At 46.2% G+C, this 19,320-nt stretch overlaps 1 protein-coding gene across 1 annotated transcript in view; it reads left to right on the top strand.

Moving 5' to 3' along the window:
• ARHGEF16 (Rho guanine nucleotide exchange factor 16) overlaps positions 1-19,320 on the top strand; it is a 102,003-nt gene that overhangs the window by 57,957 nt on the left and 24,726 nt on the right. The window contains 5 exon segments of the mRNA XM_030222588.1: positions 3,172-3,324; positions 13,245-13,267; positions 13,270-13,373; positions 13,723-13,797; positions 16,582-16,674. Of these exon segments, the coding sequence (XP_030078448.1) occupies positions 3,172-3,324; positions 13,245-13,267; positions 13,270-13,373; positions 13,723-13,797; positions 16,582-16,674 (448 nt within the window).

Genomic DNA, 19,320 nt, shown 5'->3' on the forward strand with positions numbered 1-19,320 from the left:
GGAGGGCGGGAGGTTATGAAAAGTAGCGGCGGGTTGGCATTGGGGGGTCGGCAATGGCGGGGGGGGGGGCTAAAATGTGCCCCCTCACCTCGGGCTCAGAACCCCCCTCCCACCAAAGTCTGGCTACGCCCCTGGTAGGAAGAGTAGCCTAATGGGTACCGTAGGGGGGCTAAGAACCTGGGGAGCTGGGTTTGATTTCTACTGTGGCTCTTTGTGACACTGGCAAGTCACGTGGCCCTCCATTGCCTGAGGTACAAAAACTTAAGATTGTGAGCCCACTAGGGAAAAAGAAAGTACCTGTTAAAATGTAAACTGCTTTGGTTGTACCACAGAACGGCAATATATCAAATTCATGACCCTTTAAAGGGAAATCCATAAATGTGCGCCTGCATTTATATGTCATGTGTGAATGTACAAAAAATTGGCTCCTTCACAAGTAAAGTGATCCTCTACACATGTTAGTAACTAAGTGTTGTTCTGTAAGGGTTCCATAAATGGTATAGCATGTAGAGGCCGAAATGAGCCTGAAATCCAGGTTCAGTCATGCTTTGGTTTTGGCTGAAAATGCTGATGCATTTTTGGCTGAAACCAAACCCTGCCGTCCAAACACTGCCTGGCCTCCCCCCACCCCCACCATAAGCAGTGCCCTCCCACCACTTAACAGTCCTCCCTGGGCCTACCTTTAGAAGCCCTGGTAGTCTAGTGGCCTCTTCAGAGCAGGAGCAATCCCCAGTCGCTTCTGCCCATGCCAGCTCAGCAGTCAAAATGGCTGCCACAGCTTCCTATGGCAGCCTTGCGAGACTGCCGAGGGAGGACTCGGCAGCCTTTGGGATATTGGAGCGGGCATGGGCAGGAGCAACTAGGGACTGCTCCTGCCCATGCTGGTTCCAGTCTCAAAATGGCTGCCACGACCTCCCACAGCAGCTCCATCAGACTTCTGCAGGAAATTGCGGCAGCCATTTTGACTGCAAAGTCGGCATGGATCAGTCAGTATCACTCCTGCCTCAATAGACCACTAGACACCAGGGCTTCTTCTAAAGGTAGGTGTAGAGAGGGATGGTGGCCTGTGGGGATTTATTTTCTGGCGAGGGGACGATGGTTTGGGCTTCAGTCTTACCTGAAAATGAGTGGCAAATTTCCGCTGCAGATTTGTTTTCGACCACCCTCTAATAACATGTAAACGCAAGGGGGGTATTCATATGGCCTTGAGTGGTGTTCTATAATAGAATCTGGACATCCAGATCCTTATAGACTAGCCCCCCAATATTCAAAACCATTTAACTGTCCAGGAATGGCACCTGGCTATTTAAATGGCACCAAACCAGCTATCCAGTGATATTCAGCGGGGCATAGTGGTGTAGAACGAGTAGAATTGAATCGATTTTTTACTCGTTCCAAAATGTACAAAGACTAGGGGACACTCAATGAAGTTACTTGGAAATACAAATAGGAGGAAATATTTTTTTCATTCAACGAATAGTTAAGCTCTGGAACTCACTGCCGGAGGATGTAGTAACAGCAGTTAGCGTATCTGGGGTTGAAAAAGGGTTGACCAAGTTCCTGGAGGAAAAGTCCATAGTCTGCTGTTGAGACAGGCATAGGGAAACTACTGCTTGCCATGGATTGTTGCCACTATTTGGATTTCTGCCAGGTATTTGTGACCTGGATTGGCCAGTTGTCGAAACAGGATACTGGGCTAGATGGACCATTGGAATGACCCAGTATGGCTATTCTTATCGTCTTGTGTAAGGTATTTATAGGGAAGAGGCATGGATAGGGCATAGGTGGGCTAATATTTACATTGCATTTAGACACACATTTATGCGATCTGTAGACCCTCTTGTAAGTATACGTACCTAAACAAAGGCCCTCCGATGCTGATTTATACTAGTACTAGACTTTGAGCCCGTAAAAACGGGCTATTATAGGAAGGGGGGGTTGAAAGGCCCGCCCCCACCGCCGAGTTCGCCGCTGCCCCTCCCCCTCCGAGTTCGCGCCCCCCCCTCCCCCCCCCACCGAGCCGTCACCACCCACCTTCCACCCGGCCGGGCCCTCGCTCCGCTATTGAAACAGCGAGGGTCCGGGAACGCAGCACTGAGCTCTGCTGAGCTGCCGACGTCGGCCTTCGTTCTTCTTCTCTGCCTGTCCCGCCCCTCGTGTGACGTAACATCGTCGAGGGCGGGACAGAGGCAGAGAAGAAGAAGGAAGGGCGACGTTGGCAGCTCAGCAGAGCTCAGTGCTGCGTTCCCGGACCCTCGCTGTTTCAATAGCGGAGCGAGGGCCCGACCGGGTAGAAGGTGGGTGGCGGCGGCGACTCGGGTGGGGGGAGCGTTAGACGGCGGTGTCCCTCCCTCAGCATTAATGCGCAGTACAGACCCTCTGTGTTCCGCCCCCCGTCATCACGTATTGACGTGGGGGCAGGGCAGAGAAGGTCTCTACTGCGCAGTACGGTCACTCGCCGTTTATATGTTTGATTAGGACCACTGCCCACAGTAGAGGTGCCTAAATTGTGGTGTCGCCTTATAGAATTGCTTGATATATGCAAATGTCTCATAATATTCGTTGTGGATATCAGGTCACCTGACATGACTAGCTGTGGGGTGACCAGGACACTGTTGGGAATCTCTGGCCTAGAAGCTGTTTCTGATCGGGCTGGTACTACCTAAGGTGGCTGCTACTTTCTGCTACAATTTCCTGATCTCCAACTGTACCTCATAGAACCCGATCATTTCATGGTTCTTCCATACTTTTTTTTACTCATACTTCAACAAAGAAAGACATTCTTCCCTTCTTTACTACCATGTCTGTGAAGCAACAAATCACTGAACAAATGATGCTTGTATGGAATTTCTCTGTAGACAGAAGGCCCCTGGCTTCATTTAGCTCTCTGCTGTGCTGTGCTGATTTGTACACAAAGAATGTCGTAGTTAAGATTAACCCCCTTTCTTCATGTCTAGCAATGAAATATTAAATGAAGACCTCTTAGGTACAGGAATATTTTATGTACAGAGGAGGAAAGACTGTTAGACAAAAGACAGTAATGGGAAAGATGGGATCAACAGAAAAGGTTTCTGTTTTGCCGATCCTTGTTATATATGCAATATTTGGCAAGTGGGCCTTCAGTTGCAGATTTGTATTATAGAAACACTAATTAATATATTTCTTTCCCAGGTTTTTTGAAGACTTGGAGAAGAGACATAAAGCCAATCCCATTATCCATGACATCAGTGACATTGTACAAGACCATGCAACAAACTACTTCAAACCTTACGTGATCTATTGTTCCAATGAAGTGTACCAGCAAAGAACCCTCCAGAAGCTACTGTGAGTGCAAAAGAGTTCAGAGAAGTCATGACCGATGGGGTTTGTAAGGAGTAGAGAGTAATACGTTAATGAAAATAGTCCCCATTCCCACAATATTTTCCCCATCCCTAATCAGTTTTTCCCAGTTCTCACCCCATCCCTTCTGATTTAAACATAGAAGTAAGTTATGCACAGCTTGAAGAAAAAAATCTATTTAACCATCAAGAAAATACTGATTATATAGCTCACTATTTCCTAAAGTCCATGTAAAAAGAAGAATCCATCAACCATTTCAGGCTTCAGCTGTGCTCTTTGGTCATCTATGATAAGTCCAGTGAGTGGAAATGACCTTTCAGATGAGGTACTGGCTATTGGGACAGCTAAAAGATATTTTGCAAGCTGACTTAGTTTAGGCCAAACCATTCCCTTGCTCTGTTGAAATGAGAAAACATTCTCACAAGTTTCCGAGTTTGTTAATTAGCTGTTCTTCCAAATCAGTGCACTGACGGTTTGGAAGTAGCATATAACATAGTAACATAGTAGATGACGGCAGAAAAAGACCTGCACGGTCCATCCAGTCTGCCCAAGACAACTCATATGTGCTACTTTTTGTGTATACCCTACTTTGATTTGTACCTGTGCTCGTCAGGGCACAGACAGTATAAGTCTGCCTAGCACTATCCCCGCCTTCCAACCACCAGCCCCGCCTCCCAACCACCAGCTCTCCATCCCTGTGGTATAACCGTGTTCATTATACCCTATGGTAATACCATACAGATTGTCCCTGTTCCCACAGGGATTATGGTGGTTAATGCAGTATTGCCATTTTCTCCATTACCATATCACACTCTAGTAGGGCGTAAAGAGTACTTCTTGGAAACTGATGATGCACAGATATTGAACAACTATAGATTACATTATTGTATCATAGACGTGTGATACTGTTTTGCCTATTTCTGTGTTGGGCATCATTGAAGAAGAGCAGCTAAAGCTTTAAAAGATATTTTTGGCAAATCTGGAGAGGCCCAGTAAGTGAGGGATAATAATTCTGGATAAATGATAGCCAAGAGTGATATGATCATCTGTTCTTGAAAACAAAAAGCATTATATAGATTTATGTGGAAAATTGTTCAAAATAGAAGAATAGACCCAAAGACCAAAGCCTTTAAATTCAAGGCAACATAATTTACGTATGTATTTATTTGCATTCCAGCTAAACTAAGCGGATCCTACATCAAACATATAAACGGCAAGTGACCGACTCACCTGCAAATGCGCAGTAGAGTCGGAACGCTGAGAGTGTAGAAGTCCAAGCCCCGCCTCCACCAGCAGTACAGCCCAATAGGGAGGAGGGCTTGGACATGGGCGTGGAAATCGGAGGAGGAGGGAGCAGGGAGGGAAGGAGGGGGCGGAACTGAGGGAAACAGATGCTGGGGGGAGGGCAGGGGAGAGAGCAGGGGGGGGGGAGGCCATAGGAAAGCAAAAAACTAGCCCGTCGTTACGGGCTTAATGGCTAGTAAATAATAAAACACAAACACACAAAATGATGATGTACAATGAACGTAGGCTTAAAATAACATGCTCGACATATTCATATTATAGTAAACACATGATTAACAGTCAGTTGCTTGCTGCAAAGGATGTTACTAATGAAAATTGTGTCTCAAATATCAATATGTAACTACCTTATTCAATGATAACAATGAAAAAAGCAGGCAAGCATGCACCACGGAAAGCCTGTGTAAGAAATAGAGCCTTGAGCTGTTTCTTCAAGCTCTCTGTTTCAAGTGTGAGTCAGAGCTCACTCAGGAGGTTATTCCATTCTTGTGTATCAGGCAAGATCTGGTTTCAGCAGGACAGCAAGGAAATCGACAGTCGCTGCATTCCTTCAGATCTCAAAGCCCTGCTGACTTCTCATGCTGTCTACTACTGGAGTTGAGTTACATTCAGAAGAACTATTTCAAATAAGTTGGACATATTACATATTACACAGATTAGCAGAATTTAACTTGGATAGTGAACAAATTTAGAAGGTTAAGGTGCTCATTTTCAAAGCACATAGGTTTATAAAGTTACATGGAGGGGCTAAACGTACCAAATCTGAATAGGAAGTATATAGGATATTGAAGGAGCTCAGACAGGTTCTGGCGGGTCCTCTTAAAGATTTGTTTAATAAATCCTTGGAGAAGGGAGAGGTTCCGTGGGATTGGAAAATGGCGGATGTGGTCCCTCTTCACAAAAGTGGTGATAGGGAAGAAGCTGGAAACTACAGGCCGGTAAGCCTCACTTCGGTTATTGGAAAAGTCATGGAAGTGATGCTGAAGGAAAGGATAGTGAATTTCCTGGAAGCCAATAAGTTGCAAGATCCGAGACAACATGGTTTTACCAAAGGTAAATCGTTCCAAACGAATCTCATTGAATTCTTTGATTGGGTGACTGAAGAATTGAATCAGGGACATACTATAGACGTAATCTACTTAGATTTCGGCAAAGCTTTTGACGCAGCTCCCCACAGGAGGCTCTTGAATAAACTTGACGGGCTGAAGATAGGACCCGACATGGTGAACTGGATTAGGAACTGGTTGACGGACAGACGCCAGAGGGTGGTGGTTAATGGAATTCGCTCGGATGAGGGAAAGGTGAGTAGTGGAGTGCCTCAGGGATTGGTGCTGGGGCCGATTCTGTTCAATATATTTGTGAGTGACATTGCCGAAGGATTAGAAGGTAAAGTTTGCCTTTTTGCGGATGATACTAAGATTTGTAACAGAGTGGACACACGGGAGGGAGTGGAAAACATGAAAAAGGATCTGCGGAAGCTAGAAAAATGGTCTAAAGTTTGGCAATTAAAATGACCCCACCCTGGAGTATTGTGTTCAGTTTTGGAGGCCGTATCTTGCTAAGGATGTAAAAAGAATTGAAGCGGTGCAAAGAACAGCTACGAGAATGGTATGGGATTTGCGTTACAAGATGTATGAGGAGAGACTTGCTTACCTGAACATGCATACCCTGGAGGAAAGGAGAAACAGGGGTGATATGATACAGACATTCAAATATTTGAAAGGTATTAATCCGCAAATGAATCTTTTCCGTAGATGGGAAGGCGGTAGAACTAGAGGACATGAAATGAGATTGAAGGGGGGCAGACTCAAGAAAAATGTCAGGAAGCATTTTTCACGGACAGAGTGGTGGATACTTGGAATGCCCTCCCGCGGGAGGTGGTGGAGATGAAAACGGAATTCAAACATGCGTGGGATAAACATAAAGGAATCCTGTTCAGAAGGAATGGATCCTCAGAAGCTTAGCTGAGATTGGGTGGCAGAGCTGGTGAGGGGAGGCAGGGCTGGTGGTTGGGAGGTGTGGCTAGTGCTGTCTCTCCCTGCCAATTTTGGGTCACAGACCATAGAAGTCTGCCCAAGACAGAGCTAGGCTCAGATGAGATTCCAAATGAGAATTTTGTAACCCCCCTTTGGGATCACATGCGTGTTTCTTCATGTTTCTGATCTTGCTTAGGGCACAAGCTTTTCGAATTGATTCAGGCTGGTGCATAAAGCAGGAGCTCATAGCTATACTTCCCACCACAGGAAAAACACCATATCTGTCAAAATTGCATAATATGAGTTACAAGGAGTTTTGGGTTGTTTGCAGATAGTAAACACTAGAAAATTCGATGACGTGCAGGCTTATTTTCGAAAGAGAAGGATGCCCATCTTTTGACACAAATTGGAAGATGGGTGTCCTCACAGGGTTGCCCAAATCGGCATAATCAAAAGACGATTTTGGGCGTCCCCAACTGCTTTCTGTTGTGGGGATGACCAAAGTTCCCAGGGGCTTGTCAGAGGCGTAGCGAAGGCGGGACTTGGGCGTGCCTAACTTATGGGCGTCCTCAACTCATAATGGGGAAAAAAAAGGGCGTCCCTGCCTGACGAGCATTTGGACAACTTTACCTGGTCCTGTTTTTCTTACATCCAAGGCACAGAAAGGTGCCCGAACTGACCAGATGATCACTGGAGGGAATTGGGGATGACCTCCCCTTACTCCCCCAGTGGTCACTAACCCCCTCCCACCCTCAAAAAAATCTTACAAAATATTTTGTGCCAGCATCAAATGTCATAATCAGGTCCATCGCAGCAGTATTATTCAGGTCCCTGGGGCAGTTTTAGTGGGTGCAGTGCACTTCAGGTAGGCGGACCCAGGCCCATCCCCCCACCTGTTACACGTGGTGGTAAATGTGAGCCCTCCAAAACCCACCAGAAACCCACTATACCCACATCTAGGTGCCCCCCTTCACCTGTACGGGCTATGATAGTGGTGTACAGTGGTGGGTAGTAGGTTTTGGGGGGCTCAGCACACAAGGTAAGGGAGCTGTGCACCTGGGAGCAATTTCTGAAGTCCACTGCAGTACCCCCTAGGGTGCCCGGTTGGTGTCCTGGCATGTGAGGGGGACCAGTGCACTACGAATGCTGGCTCCTCCCACGATCAAAGGGCTTGGATTTGGTCGTTTCTGAGATGGGCGTCCTTGGTTTCCATTATCGCCGAAAATCAGAAACGACCAAGTCTAGGGACGACCATCTCTAAGGCGACCTAAATGTCAAGATTTGTGCATCCCCGACTGTATTATCGAAACGAAAGATGTTTCGATAATACGGGTTTCCCTGCCCCTTCGCTGGGACATTTTGCGAGGACGTCCTCAGCAAAACTTGGGCGTCCCTTTCGATTATGCCCTTCATTGTGTGCTACTGCTCTGAGCAAAGACATCAAATAAAATCACAAGGTCTTCCTGCCTTATTTTGTGCTTTAGCTTCTGAGAAAGGTTGCCAGACTCGTTTTGTTCTAAATATTATGCAAGCAGAGATCATGCCCTGAATGAAACCAGCATATCAGGTTTCCAAAATTTCCTAAGAAGTTCAAGAGCTGTGATACCATGAGTGAAGGTGCCACCTAGTGATAAACAGAGCCCATTACTGCTTCCCATGGCTCTGAGTTCTGATATAAAGTTTTGGCACCATTGGGACAAAATAGTGAAGAAGCTGGCAGGTCAGCTTGCTTCCACAATTTTGAAATAGCTGGGGAGGGGGGAGATTGTTTTTGTTTGTGTGTGGGGGTTTTTTTGTTTGTTTGTTTTGGGTTTTTTTTTCTGCTAAAGCATGAACTTTCCTGCAGCTTCATAAACTGAAAAACAAAATGTATATAAAAATTAAACCAGGGCAAGCAAAGGCTTGTGGCATGGAATGCAGCAGCATTCCATGCTACCAGTCCCAGGGTAAGCAGCGGCTTTCCCCATGTCCATCTCAATAACAGACTACTGACTTTTCCTCCAGGAACTTATCCGAACTTTTTTAAAACCTAGATACGCTAACCGCAGTTACCACATCTTCTGGCAACAAGTTCCAGAGCTTAACTATTTGAGTGAAAAAATATTTCCTCCTATTTGTTTTAAAAGTATTTCCATGTATCTCTGCAAGAATAGATTTGATTTGTTCAAGCCATACTATTTTCAATAATATGATATGACTGCAAAACTGCTTTTTCATTGGCCAGCTTGAAGATCTTTGCTAGGTCCTCGATAGCCATTCTGTCAAGAGCGATACATTGCTGGATGTCCTGAGTACTTGTTGTTTCATTATTGATTATTGATCCAAGCAGGCTGAAGTTCTGTAACTATTTCTATTGCTTCTGCATCAAGGACGTGATTATTGATTTTACCAGTTGTCGGAATTTTTGTCTTCTTCACATTAAGGCATAGGCTCATTTTGAGGCTATGCTCATTGATCTTGATAAGCAGATTTTTTTTTAATTGTACAGTAACTGTAAAACTTTACTGCACTGTAGTAAAAAGGTCCCCTTTGTAGAGGCAAGATTCGTGTATGAGAATATGAGTTCTGTTTTAGAAAGATGTGGAGAGGGGGATTTACACATCCAGGTCAGGACATGGACCTGCCAGTATTCAAGAATGTCTCCTGGCCAGTTAAAAAGTACTTAACTAGCTAAACGTTAATATTCAGCGAGAGATAGCTGGTTATCCACTCCTACCCTAGCTGAGATAATATTAAACCTTCTCTGATCTCATGTGCAACTTTCTTCAAATCAGTCATCTTATTTTCTAATTCTTTCTACTTTCTTACTCATCTATATGTTCCATCTTTGCTTTACCCTTCACTATCAATTATAATGTTCTATTACATATTGTGTTGACATTGTAAGTAGTATACCAAGCCATACTTTGTATTGTTATTTGAATATTTTTACTGCTGTAAATGCCTATTGCTCATGTTTGATCTATTCTTACTGTACACCACCTTGAGGGGTCCTTTTCAGACGTGCTGAAAAATGGCCTGCTGTAAATGCCTATTGCTCATGTTTGATCTATTCTTACTGTACACCACCTTGAGGGGTCCTTTTCAGACGTGCTGAAAAATGGCCTGCAGTAGTGTAGGCGCGGGTTTTGGGCTGGCGCAGAATCATTTTTCAGCGCACCTGTAAAAAAGGCCTCCCCCACCCACCCGGAAAATGGGCATGCGGCAAAATCAAAATTGTCGCGCATCCATTTTGGTGGGTCTGAGACCTTACCGCCAGCCATAGACCTAGCGGTAAAGAACGTGGGAGGTAATGACCTACGCGTATCAGATGCCACTTGGTGCGTGTCCGCTACCTACGCCAGAAAATAAAAAATATTTTTCAGACACGTAGCGGATGTGCGCCAAAAATGAAATTACTGCAGGAGCCACGCTGTAGTCGGACGGTAACTCCATTTTGGCGCGTGTAGGTGCCTATCCAGCTTATAATCGAACGAGAAAAACGCCCAAGTTCCGACCTAAATCGGGAGATGGGCGTTTATCTCACAAAAACGAATAACGCGGTATAATCAAAAGCCGAATTTGGGACGCTTTCAACTGCACTCCGTCGCGGATGCGGACAAAGTGGACGGGGGCGTGTCGAAGGCGTGTCGAAGGCGGAACTGGGGCGTGGTTATCACCCGAACAGAGATGGGCGCCCTTCGCCGATAATGGATGCGTTTTGTAGCTAGAATTTAGGGCACTTTTCCTGGACCCTGTTTTTTCACGAATAAGGCCCCAAAAAGTGCCCTAAATGACCAGATTACCCCCAGAGGGAATCGGGATGACCTCCCCTGACTCCCCCAGTGGTCACTAACCCCCTCCCACCACAAAAAAAATGATGTTTCACAACTTTTTATTTTCACCCTCAAATGTCATACCCTCCTCCCAGGCAGCAGTATGCAGGTCCCTGGAGCAGTTGTTAAGGGGTGCAGTGGACTTCAGGCAGGTGGACCCAGGCCCATCCCCCCTACCTGTTACAATTGTGCTGCTTAATGCTTATTAGTCGTCCAACCCCCCCAAACCCACTGTACCCACATGTAGGTGCCCCTCTTCACCCCTTAGGGCTATAGTAATGGTGTAGACTTGTGGGCAGTGGGTTTTGAGGGGGATTTGGGGGGTCTCAACACACAATGGAAGGGTGCTATGCACCTGGGAGCTCTTTTACCTGTTTATTTGTTTTTGTAAAAGTGCCCCCTAGGGTGCCCGGTTGGTGTCCTGGCATGTGAGGGGGACCAGTGCACTACGAATCCTGGCCCCTCCCACGAACAAATGCCTGGATTTATTCGTTTTTGAGCTGGGCACTTTCCCTTTCCATTATCGCTGAAAAGCAAAAACGCCCAGCTCACACATTGGCGAATAAAACATGGGCGTCTATTTTTTATCGATAATACGGTTCGGTCCGCCCCTTCACGGACCCGTTCTCGGAGATTAACGCCCAAGGAGATAGGTGTTTCTGTTCCATTATGCCCCTCCATGTGGCTTAGTAAAAGGGGCCCTGAGTGAATTCCTTGAAAAAGGCGATAAATAAATGCTACTAAATAAATAAACATCTAGCAGCGAATGTTCAGCACTTCACCGGCTAAGTTTAGCGGTCAAATCGGACCACCTAAATAGCAACCCTGAATATTAACTTGACAGGTTAAGTTTAAGCTGGCTGGGGAAAAAAAAAACGGATATTCAGTGTCGGTCACCGTAAACAACCCGGCATTGAATATCGGGGTACACCGACAGTCGTGGCACTTAGCCAGCCTGCCTCCCGCTGGCTGAATATCATCCGTGGAGAATTCCCACAGTGTTCTACAAGAGACTCTGCCAGATATAGAGCCTCTTGTATGGTAGTTCAGGACTGAATGTATATGTCAAGAAGGATCCTCTGTGGAGCCTAGTCAATAAAGAAAAGTGTAGAAAACTAGTATAACAGGTCAAACTGTGTGTAAATTTATGCATGTGCGCTTATACCCAGCATAGAACACGCAGAGAATACTGTACATAACCCTGGAGTCATTCTATAAAAGGCTTTTTTATGTTCATAAAACAGAGTTTATGTGCAAAAAAATCTGCTATAAAAATTACCCACAAAGGGCTAGATTTTATATATACAGTAGTACGTCGGTTTTCGTTGACGTTGGTTTTCGTTGATTTCGGATTTCGTTGATTTTTTCAACGAGAAATTTGTCTCGGTTTTCGTTGGTTGCCTCGGATTTCGTCGAAAAAGAAGGACGTCCATCTCCCAATTTGTTTCGGAAGATGGACGTCCTCCCGATTTGGGGCGTCCTCGTTAATTGCCTCGGTTTTCATTGGTTTCGGATTTCGCCGATTGTTTTCGGACGGATTATCGACGAAAAACGAGGTTTCACTGTAGGGCCTAAAAGAACAGCTTTTTTCAAATTACTGCTCCTATTCCAAATGTATGTACTGAGACAACAGTGCTAATGTCCCCTCCCCCCGAGCCTCCCCCTAACAGTGATCATCCCCCCCCCCAATTTCCCCTCTCCCTCATCAGCAGTAACTCCCCTGATCATCCTCCAAGACTCCCCTACCCCCTATAACAGCTGACCCCCGCCTTAAGGCATCTGGTAATGAACAGCCCCCCTTCCCATCTGTGTCATAACCCTTCCCAAGGTCCCCCGGCAGACCCCCTTCCACTCCCCAATCCTATCCATGGCCTTACTCGGGGGGGGGGGGGTCTGTGGTAAGGACTGAGTGGTAAAATCTGCCTGGGGAGCCATGGAGACAGTGTTTGTACTTGCCAGCGAGGTTGGATGAGGAAGAAGCACCTGGGGGGATGGGAGAGCGGATATGTTCAGAGAGAGGTGTGTGTGACAGTTGGATGGCTTGCGGGGGTGGGCATTGGAAACTGGCAGGGTTGATCTTGGTTACCATGCATGTACGTCCAAATCCCAATTTTACAAAGGCAGGATATGGACATCTAACACTGCAGTACATCCACATGGCAAGGGGGTGTAGTCTGGGCTTCTTTTGGGCGGGACTGCGGTCCTACCTACCTGAATATATAAGACACCTGCAAGCCTGAAGGTTACTGAAGCGATGTACGTTCAGGTACAGTAGATATTTTTCTGTTCCTGGCGGGCTCACTATTTAAAAAAAAAAAAAGATCACAGCTAAATTGGGATTTGAACCCAGGCCCCCTGACTCTCAGCCCACTGCTGTAGCCATTAGGCTATCCCTCTGCTCTGCATGGAGGTTTGTGTGGACGTTTTATAAGATGGACGTTCCTTTGCTGCCATAGGGACGTCCATGTCCCTTGTTCTGCCTGTTCATAATTTGGACATTCGTGCAGGATGTTTCCAGCACATGGACATCCATCTCACATGTATTTTAGAACGGGCTGTATCTTGTTCTAAAATACACGCAAGATGGACATCCATTTGTGACATTCTGATGTAGATGTCCATATTCTGAGCTGGACGTCCTTTCGAAAATGCTGCTCCAAGTGTCTGTCTAAAATAGGCAACATCTTGCCCTTTAATCTAGCTTATCTGTCATAAAATTACCCTGCACAAGACTATGCATTAGTGACATTGCTCTTCCCATGCTCCAGAGAGCAGACATCATTTAATGGAGCTGCATTCTGTTTGATTTCAGAGCCAGCAACCCTACATTCAAGGAACTTTGAAACAGATTGAAATTACTCCAGAGTGTGGCGGGCTACCGATGATCTCCTTCTTGATCCTGCCTATGCAACGGGTGACGCGCCTTCCTCTGCTCATGGATGTAAGAAAGGAGCTCGGTGGTTACTTACAAGGAGAGAGTTGACTGCCCAATAACACAACTGGATCACTTGGCAGTAACTAGGCTTTGTTATGTCTAGGATTGAGCATGAGTATCGTGGGTAATCTTAACTTCACTGGCCCATATGTTAATACTAAAGAAATGGTACCTCTCCCATACACTATAGCTGGTAATTTCTGTAGATTGACTAAAAGGTGATGATCCCTCCGTACCATGAGTGAAGCTGATTGGCAGAAGAAGTTTTAGAAGATCGAGTTGATAGGCTTTGTTGAGTGGCTATGATGCCTTTGCTAACCAAAGTCTAATTCTTCATTGTTGACTGTCCCTCCAGACAATTTGCCAGAAAACCAACAGCAATCTTCCAGAGCATGAAGCAGCAGCCAGAGCCCTGAAAGCCATCAGCAAGGTCAGAAAATAATATTTATTTATAGGATTTAATTGCCACCTTTTCAAGAAATCCACCCAAGGTGGTGTACAGCAAGAATTAGCCAAACATAGGTAATAGACAATAACAGCAGTAAAACATTCACAGATCAGTACACATTGTACATTACACGTTGTAACATAGAATACTACTTACAATGTCAACACAATACCCATTAAAACATGTTACCTGACAGCATAGTGTGTAGGCGGAGGTGGGCCATACAGACAGATAAGATAGAATAACGGGGGTTAGATAGAAAATAAGGGGACTAATTTAAGGAAAAATTGCACATGAAGTCTGAAAAGGTGCCTGAAAACAATCTTTGCTAGAATAAGAGTAGATAGCACTTTCTGCTTCAGTATTTGCAGCTGGAATTAGTCCTTGTGTGTTTGACTAGCTAGTTAGACTTGGGAGAAGAGTCAAGCTTTTGTCTACCTCCTAAAATAGAGATGGTCTTGCATTAAGCGAAGCCTTTCTGCAAGTGCATTTCAGAGTGTGTGGGCAGCTCCAGAGAAAGTTCCTTCCAAGGTGTCACATTGCATGTTTCCTTTGTAGAGGGTTTGTAGTATTTATCCCTGTACTATTTTCTAGGGATAAGACAGGTGTAGTATTATTCAGGAAACAGCAAAAAAAAAAGTCTGAGCTGTGCCCACATAAGACAAAACGCATTTCCTTTTAAACCTGAGAGCAACATCACGACTCGTTACGTGACGTACGTTAGTAGGGTAAGTCTATCACCAGAACATAAGCCAAGGACTGTAGAAATGCCACAGCAGAAGGTTGTATTTATCTTTGCATAGAAGGATAATTTTGTAAGGTGTTTTCCAAGGGGGAAACAGTGCTTTGCATGGAGAAATAGCCCACCTGATAGGTAAATATACACATGTAGAGTTTATTTACAAATGTATTTACCTGCTGTTTGAAAAGGCCTTCCCAAGGATGGGGTTAAGAACATAAGAGTCAAGGGTGCATCTAGCCCAATATCCTGTTTCCAACAGTGGCCAGTGCAGATCACAAGTACCTGGCAGACTCCCAAAATGTAACAAGATTCTATGCCACTTAACCACAGGGATAAACAGTGGCTTTCCCCAGGTCTGCCTTAATAACAGTTTATGGACTTTTCTTCCAGGAATTTGTCCACATGTACTTTTAAGCCTAGCTGCATTAACTACCGTTACCACACTTGCTCTGGCAGTGAGTTCCAGAGCTTAACTACAGGTGATGTGAAGAAATATTTGTTCCTATTTGTTTACATTTACAAGACATGCATAGGTAAAGTTTGCTTACTTTGAGGGGAGGGACAAAGGGTAAATAAGGAAGGAGGGAGACCAATTCAACATTACTACTTGCAACACTTGAAAGGGCACCAACCTCCATGCAAACCCCAAACTACACTTATGAGGATACATTGGAAAGTTCAAGCCTCTGCACATAAATTAATTCACAAAATTGGTGCATATCAGAAAGCAGATGTAAATGTATAGTTTCCTGGAGTAATATGAAAAGCAGACATATGTGCATCCAGAAACAGCCACAGGGATGCAGGGCCGGCCCAACCCGTAAGTGGGGTAACCACCGCAGGGGGGGCGCCTGCCTTCAAGGGCGCCGCATCATGCAATTTTCCCACCGGAAGCTCCAAGCCAGGAGCCAGCCGCTGCCGCGACCTCTTCTCCCATCTCCCTCAACAGAGTCTGCCTGCCCCTCACCTTCCTGCATGCCGTCCCAGAATTTAAAAGTCATCTTACCGGGGTCCCGGCGGCAGCAGTGAAAGGCGAGCGGGCTCAGCGAGTCAGCGGGCTGCTTTCCCTTCTCTTCGCTCTCAGGTCTGCCTCTGGTCCCGCCCTCATTCTTGTTTCCGCAAGGGCGGGACCAGAGCAGAGCCGAGAGTGAAGGGAAGGGAAGGCAGCCCGCTGAAGCACTGACTCGCCGAGCCTGCTCACCTTTCACTGCCAGGACCCCGGTAAGATGACTTTTAAATTCTGGGCGGCATGCAGGAAGGCGAGGGGCAGGCGAAGCACTGTTGTGGAGTGGAAGAAGAGGTCGGCTGGACCTCAAGTCGGAGGGAGGGCGGAGGGGGGTCTGGAATGGAGGAGGGTGGGAGGGAGGGGGTTCTGGAACGGAGGAGGGAGGAGGAGAGGGAGGGGGGCCTGGAACTCAGAGGAGAGGGAGGGGGAGGGGAGGGGAGGAGAGGAGAGGGGGAATGCACCACCTGTAAAAAAAAAAAAAATTCAGCACCCCCAATCATTTTGAAAAGTTGGCTCCTATGCCCTCGGGCACGCGGCGTCGCACAGTCCGTTCTTCAACTTGTTCTTCACCTTTTAAGGCACTGGGCTGAAAAAGGGGACATGGTGGGAGAAGAGGAGGGAGAAGAGAGAAAGAAGATGCTAGACGGGGGGGGGGGGGGGGGGGGCACCAACTGATAGTCTGCAGGGGGGCACCAGAGACCCTAGGACCGCCCTGACATGGAGTATGGATATACATTTTACCTGTGCACTCTGTTATAACATTATTCCCAAGGTGTTATCCTGAAGAAGGGTTTGACAGAGGCAGTGGGTGAGCCTGATAAGGTGAAGTTCAGCAAGCGTTTTGCTAGTTCAGTGTTCAGAATTTTGTATGTAAAATGGTTAAAAACACACATTCCAAGCAGTCAGTTTTGAAGGTTCGTGCCAGTCACATCGCATTGGAAGCCTACTCCGTCTACTTAATATTGTATCTGAATTGAATAATGTGAGAGAACTGATTCATCAAGTACATTTTCAACAGCTGGTGAAGCAGTGCAACGAAGGGGCTCGGACCATGGAGAGGACTGAACACATGTACATGTTGCAGACGCAACTGGATTTTGGAAAGATCAAGGTAGGACTGTTTGCACAGACACATCCCAGTTACTCGGCTGTAGCAGATTTCTTCTATTTTAAATATAAATTTGTGTTTAAGTAATATATAAATTCAACCGCCACAGTCAGCATTGTCTTTAAACGCCACCTGTGGCAGCTAAGCTAAACATGGGTATTCGACACAGCTATCGGAATATTGAATGATGCTGATTTTCCGGATAGCAGCAATATACAACTGGAGACAGCTCTCCAGATAAAGTTAGGAGAGGGATTTTTCTGGCTTCCCTTTAACTGGACAGCGGTCTGAATATCTTCACTTTCTGGATGACTTCTAGGGATTGGCCGTCGTTTCCAACAACATAGGAAATGTTACCAAACAAAAATGCTATTAGAAAACCTATACACTTAGACAGGGAATTTCAAACTTAATCGACATATAATCCAAATACTCTAGGAAGTTTGAAAAAATTAGTTTATTTATTTATTTACTAGCCGTTGAGCCCGTAAAAATGGGCTGGTATTGAGGTTTTCCTCCCCCCCGCAGTCACCACCGCTCCCCTCCCCCCGTGAAGTCGCCACCGCTCCCACCCCCCCCCCCCCCCCCCCCCCCCCCCCCCCGCGAAGTCGCCGCCACCCCCTCCACCTGGCCCGGGCCCTCTCTTTGCTTTTGAACTTACACATCCGTTCGCCGAACGCAGCACGCACATCAGCTGAGCTGCCCCTTCCTTCTCTGCCTGTGTGTGTCCCGCCCTCGCTGACGTTACGTCACAGGAGGGCGGGGCCACAGGCAAAGAAGGAAGGGCGCACTGCAGCTCAGCTGATGTGCGTTGCTGCGTTCGGCGAATGGATGTGTAAGTTCAGAAGGGAAGAGAGGGCCCGGGCCGGGTGGAGGGGTGGCGGCAGCAACCTCGGCGGCGCAGTTTCCCTCTCTGTCCGGCCCCCCCCCCCCCCCCCCGTCATCACGTATTGACGCGGGGGCGGGACAGAGAGGGAAGTCTCTACTGCGCATTTGCGAGTGAGTCGGTCACTCGCCATTTATATGTTTGATTTGCTGCATTTGTATCCCACATTATCCCACCTATTTGCAGGCTCATTGTGGCTTACATTATGTCGCAATGACGATCATTATTAACAGAATAAGTAGTTCAATATATTGTTACAATTTAGGTGCGAAGAGTATCAGGAAATGAAATTAGGGTAAATAAATAATACATAACATATTAGTGGAAGGCAGGATAAGATATAATATTCAATATGGTAATGTGATTAAGGTAGACAAATTAAATGAAATCAATATTGGTTGGTTCTGGTGTAGTTTTAAGAGTCGAGTTATTGTGGAGGATTTGTGTGTGTCTCCCGCTTGCACTGGAGAGATCTCAATTTAGGAAATCCGTAATGTAATTTTACACAACCGGAACCTCAAAGCTCCAGATAGGGAAAATACGTACAGTATTACAAAAACCACTATCAAATTAGGAGGAAGTTATTATGATTGGTCCCAAAAAGAGAAAAAAGTGGAGGAATGGCCTAGTGGTTAGAGTGGTGGACTTTGGTCCTGGGGAACTGGGTTCAATTCCCACTGCAGGCACAGGCAGCTCCTTGTGACTCTGAGCAAGTCACTTAAACCTCCATTGCCCCATGTAAACCGCATTGAGCCTGCCATGAGTGGGAAAGCACAGGGTACAAATGTAACAAAAATAAAATAGATACTATTGGAGATTCTACATGGAATGTTGCTACTATTGGACATTCTACATGGATTGTTGCTATTCCACTAGCAACATTCCATGTAGAAGGCTGCGCAGGCTTCTGTTTCTGTGAGTCTGACGTCCTGCACGTACGTGCAGGACGTCAGACTCACAGAAGCAGAAGCCTGCGCGGCCACATTGGTGATCTGCAAGGGCCGACTTCTACATGGAATGTTTCTAGTGGAATAGCAACATTCCATGTAGAATCTCCAATAGTAGCAACAGTGAAGGAGTGGCCTAGTGGTTAGGGTGGTGGACTTTGGTCCTGAGGAACTAAGTTCGATTCCCACTTCAGGCACAGGCAGCTACTTGTGACTCTGGGCAAGTCACTTAACCCTCCATTGCCCCATGTAAGCCACATTGAGCCTGCCATGAGTGGGAAAGCGCAGGGTACAAATGTAACAAAAATAAAATAGATACTATTGGAGATTCTACATGGAATGTTGCTACTATTGGAGATTCTACATGGAATGTTGCTATTCCACTAGCAACATTCCATGTAGAAGGCTGCGCAGGCTTCTGTTTCTGTGAGTCTGACGTCCTGCACGTACGTGCAGGACGTCAGACTCACAGAAGCAGAAGCCTGCGCGGCCACATTGGTGATCTGCAAGGGCCGACTTCTACATGGAATGTTGCTAGTGGAATAGCAACATTCCATGTAGAATCTCAAATAGTAGCAACAGTGGAGGAGTGGCCTAGTGGTTAGGGTGGTGGACTTTGGTCCTGGGGAACTGGGTTCAATTCCCACTGCAGGCACAGGCAGCTCCTTCTGACTCTGGGCAAGTCACTTAACCCTCCATTGCCCCAGGTACAAATAAGTACCTAAGCTGCATTGAGCCTGCCACGAGTGGGAAAGCGCGGGGTACAAATAATAAAATAAATAAATAAAAAATCCGCAAAAACTCATACTTAACACG

This window comes from Microcaecilia unicolor, chromosome 13, assembly GCF_901765095.1.
Source record: "Microcaecilia unicolor chromosome 13, aMicUni1.1, whole genome shotgun sequence".
Taxonomy (NCBI): Eukaryota; Metazoa; Chordata; class Amphibia; order Gymnophiona; family Siphonopidae; genus Microcaecilia; species Microcaecilia unicolor.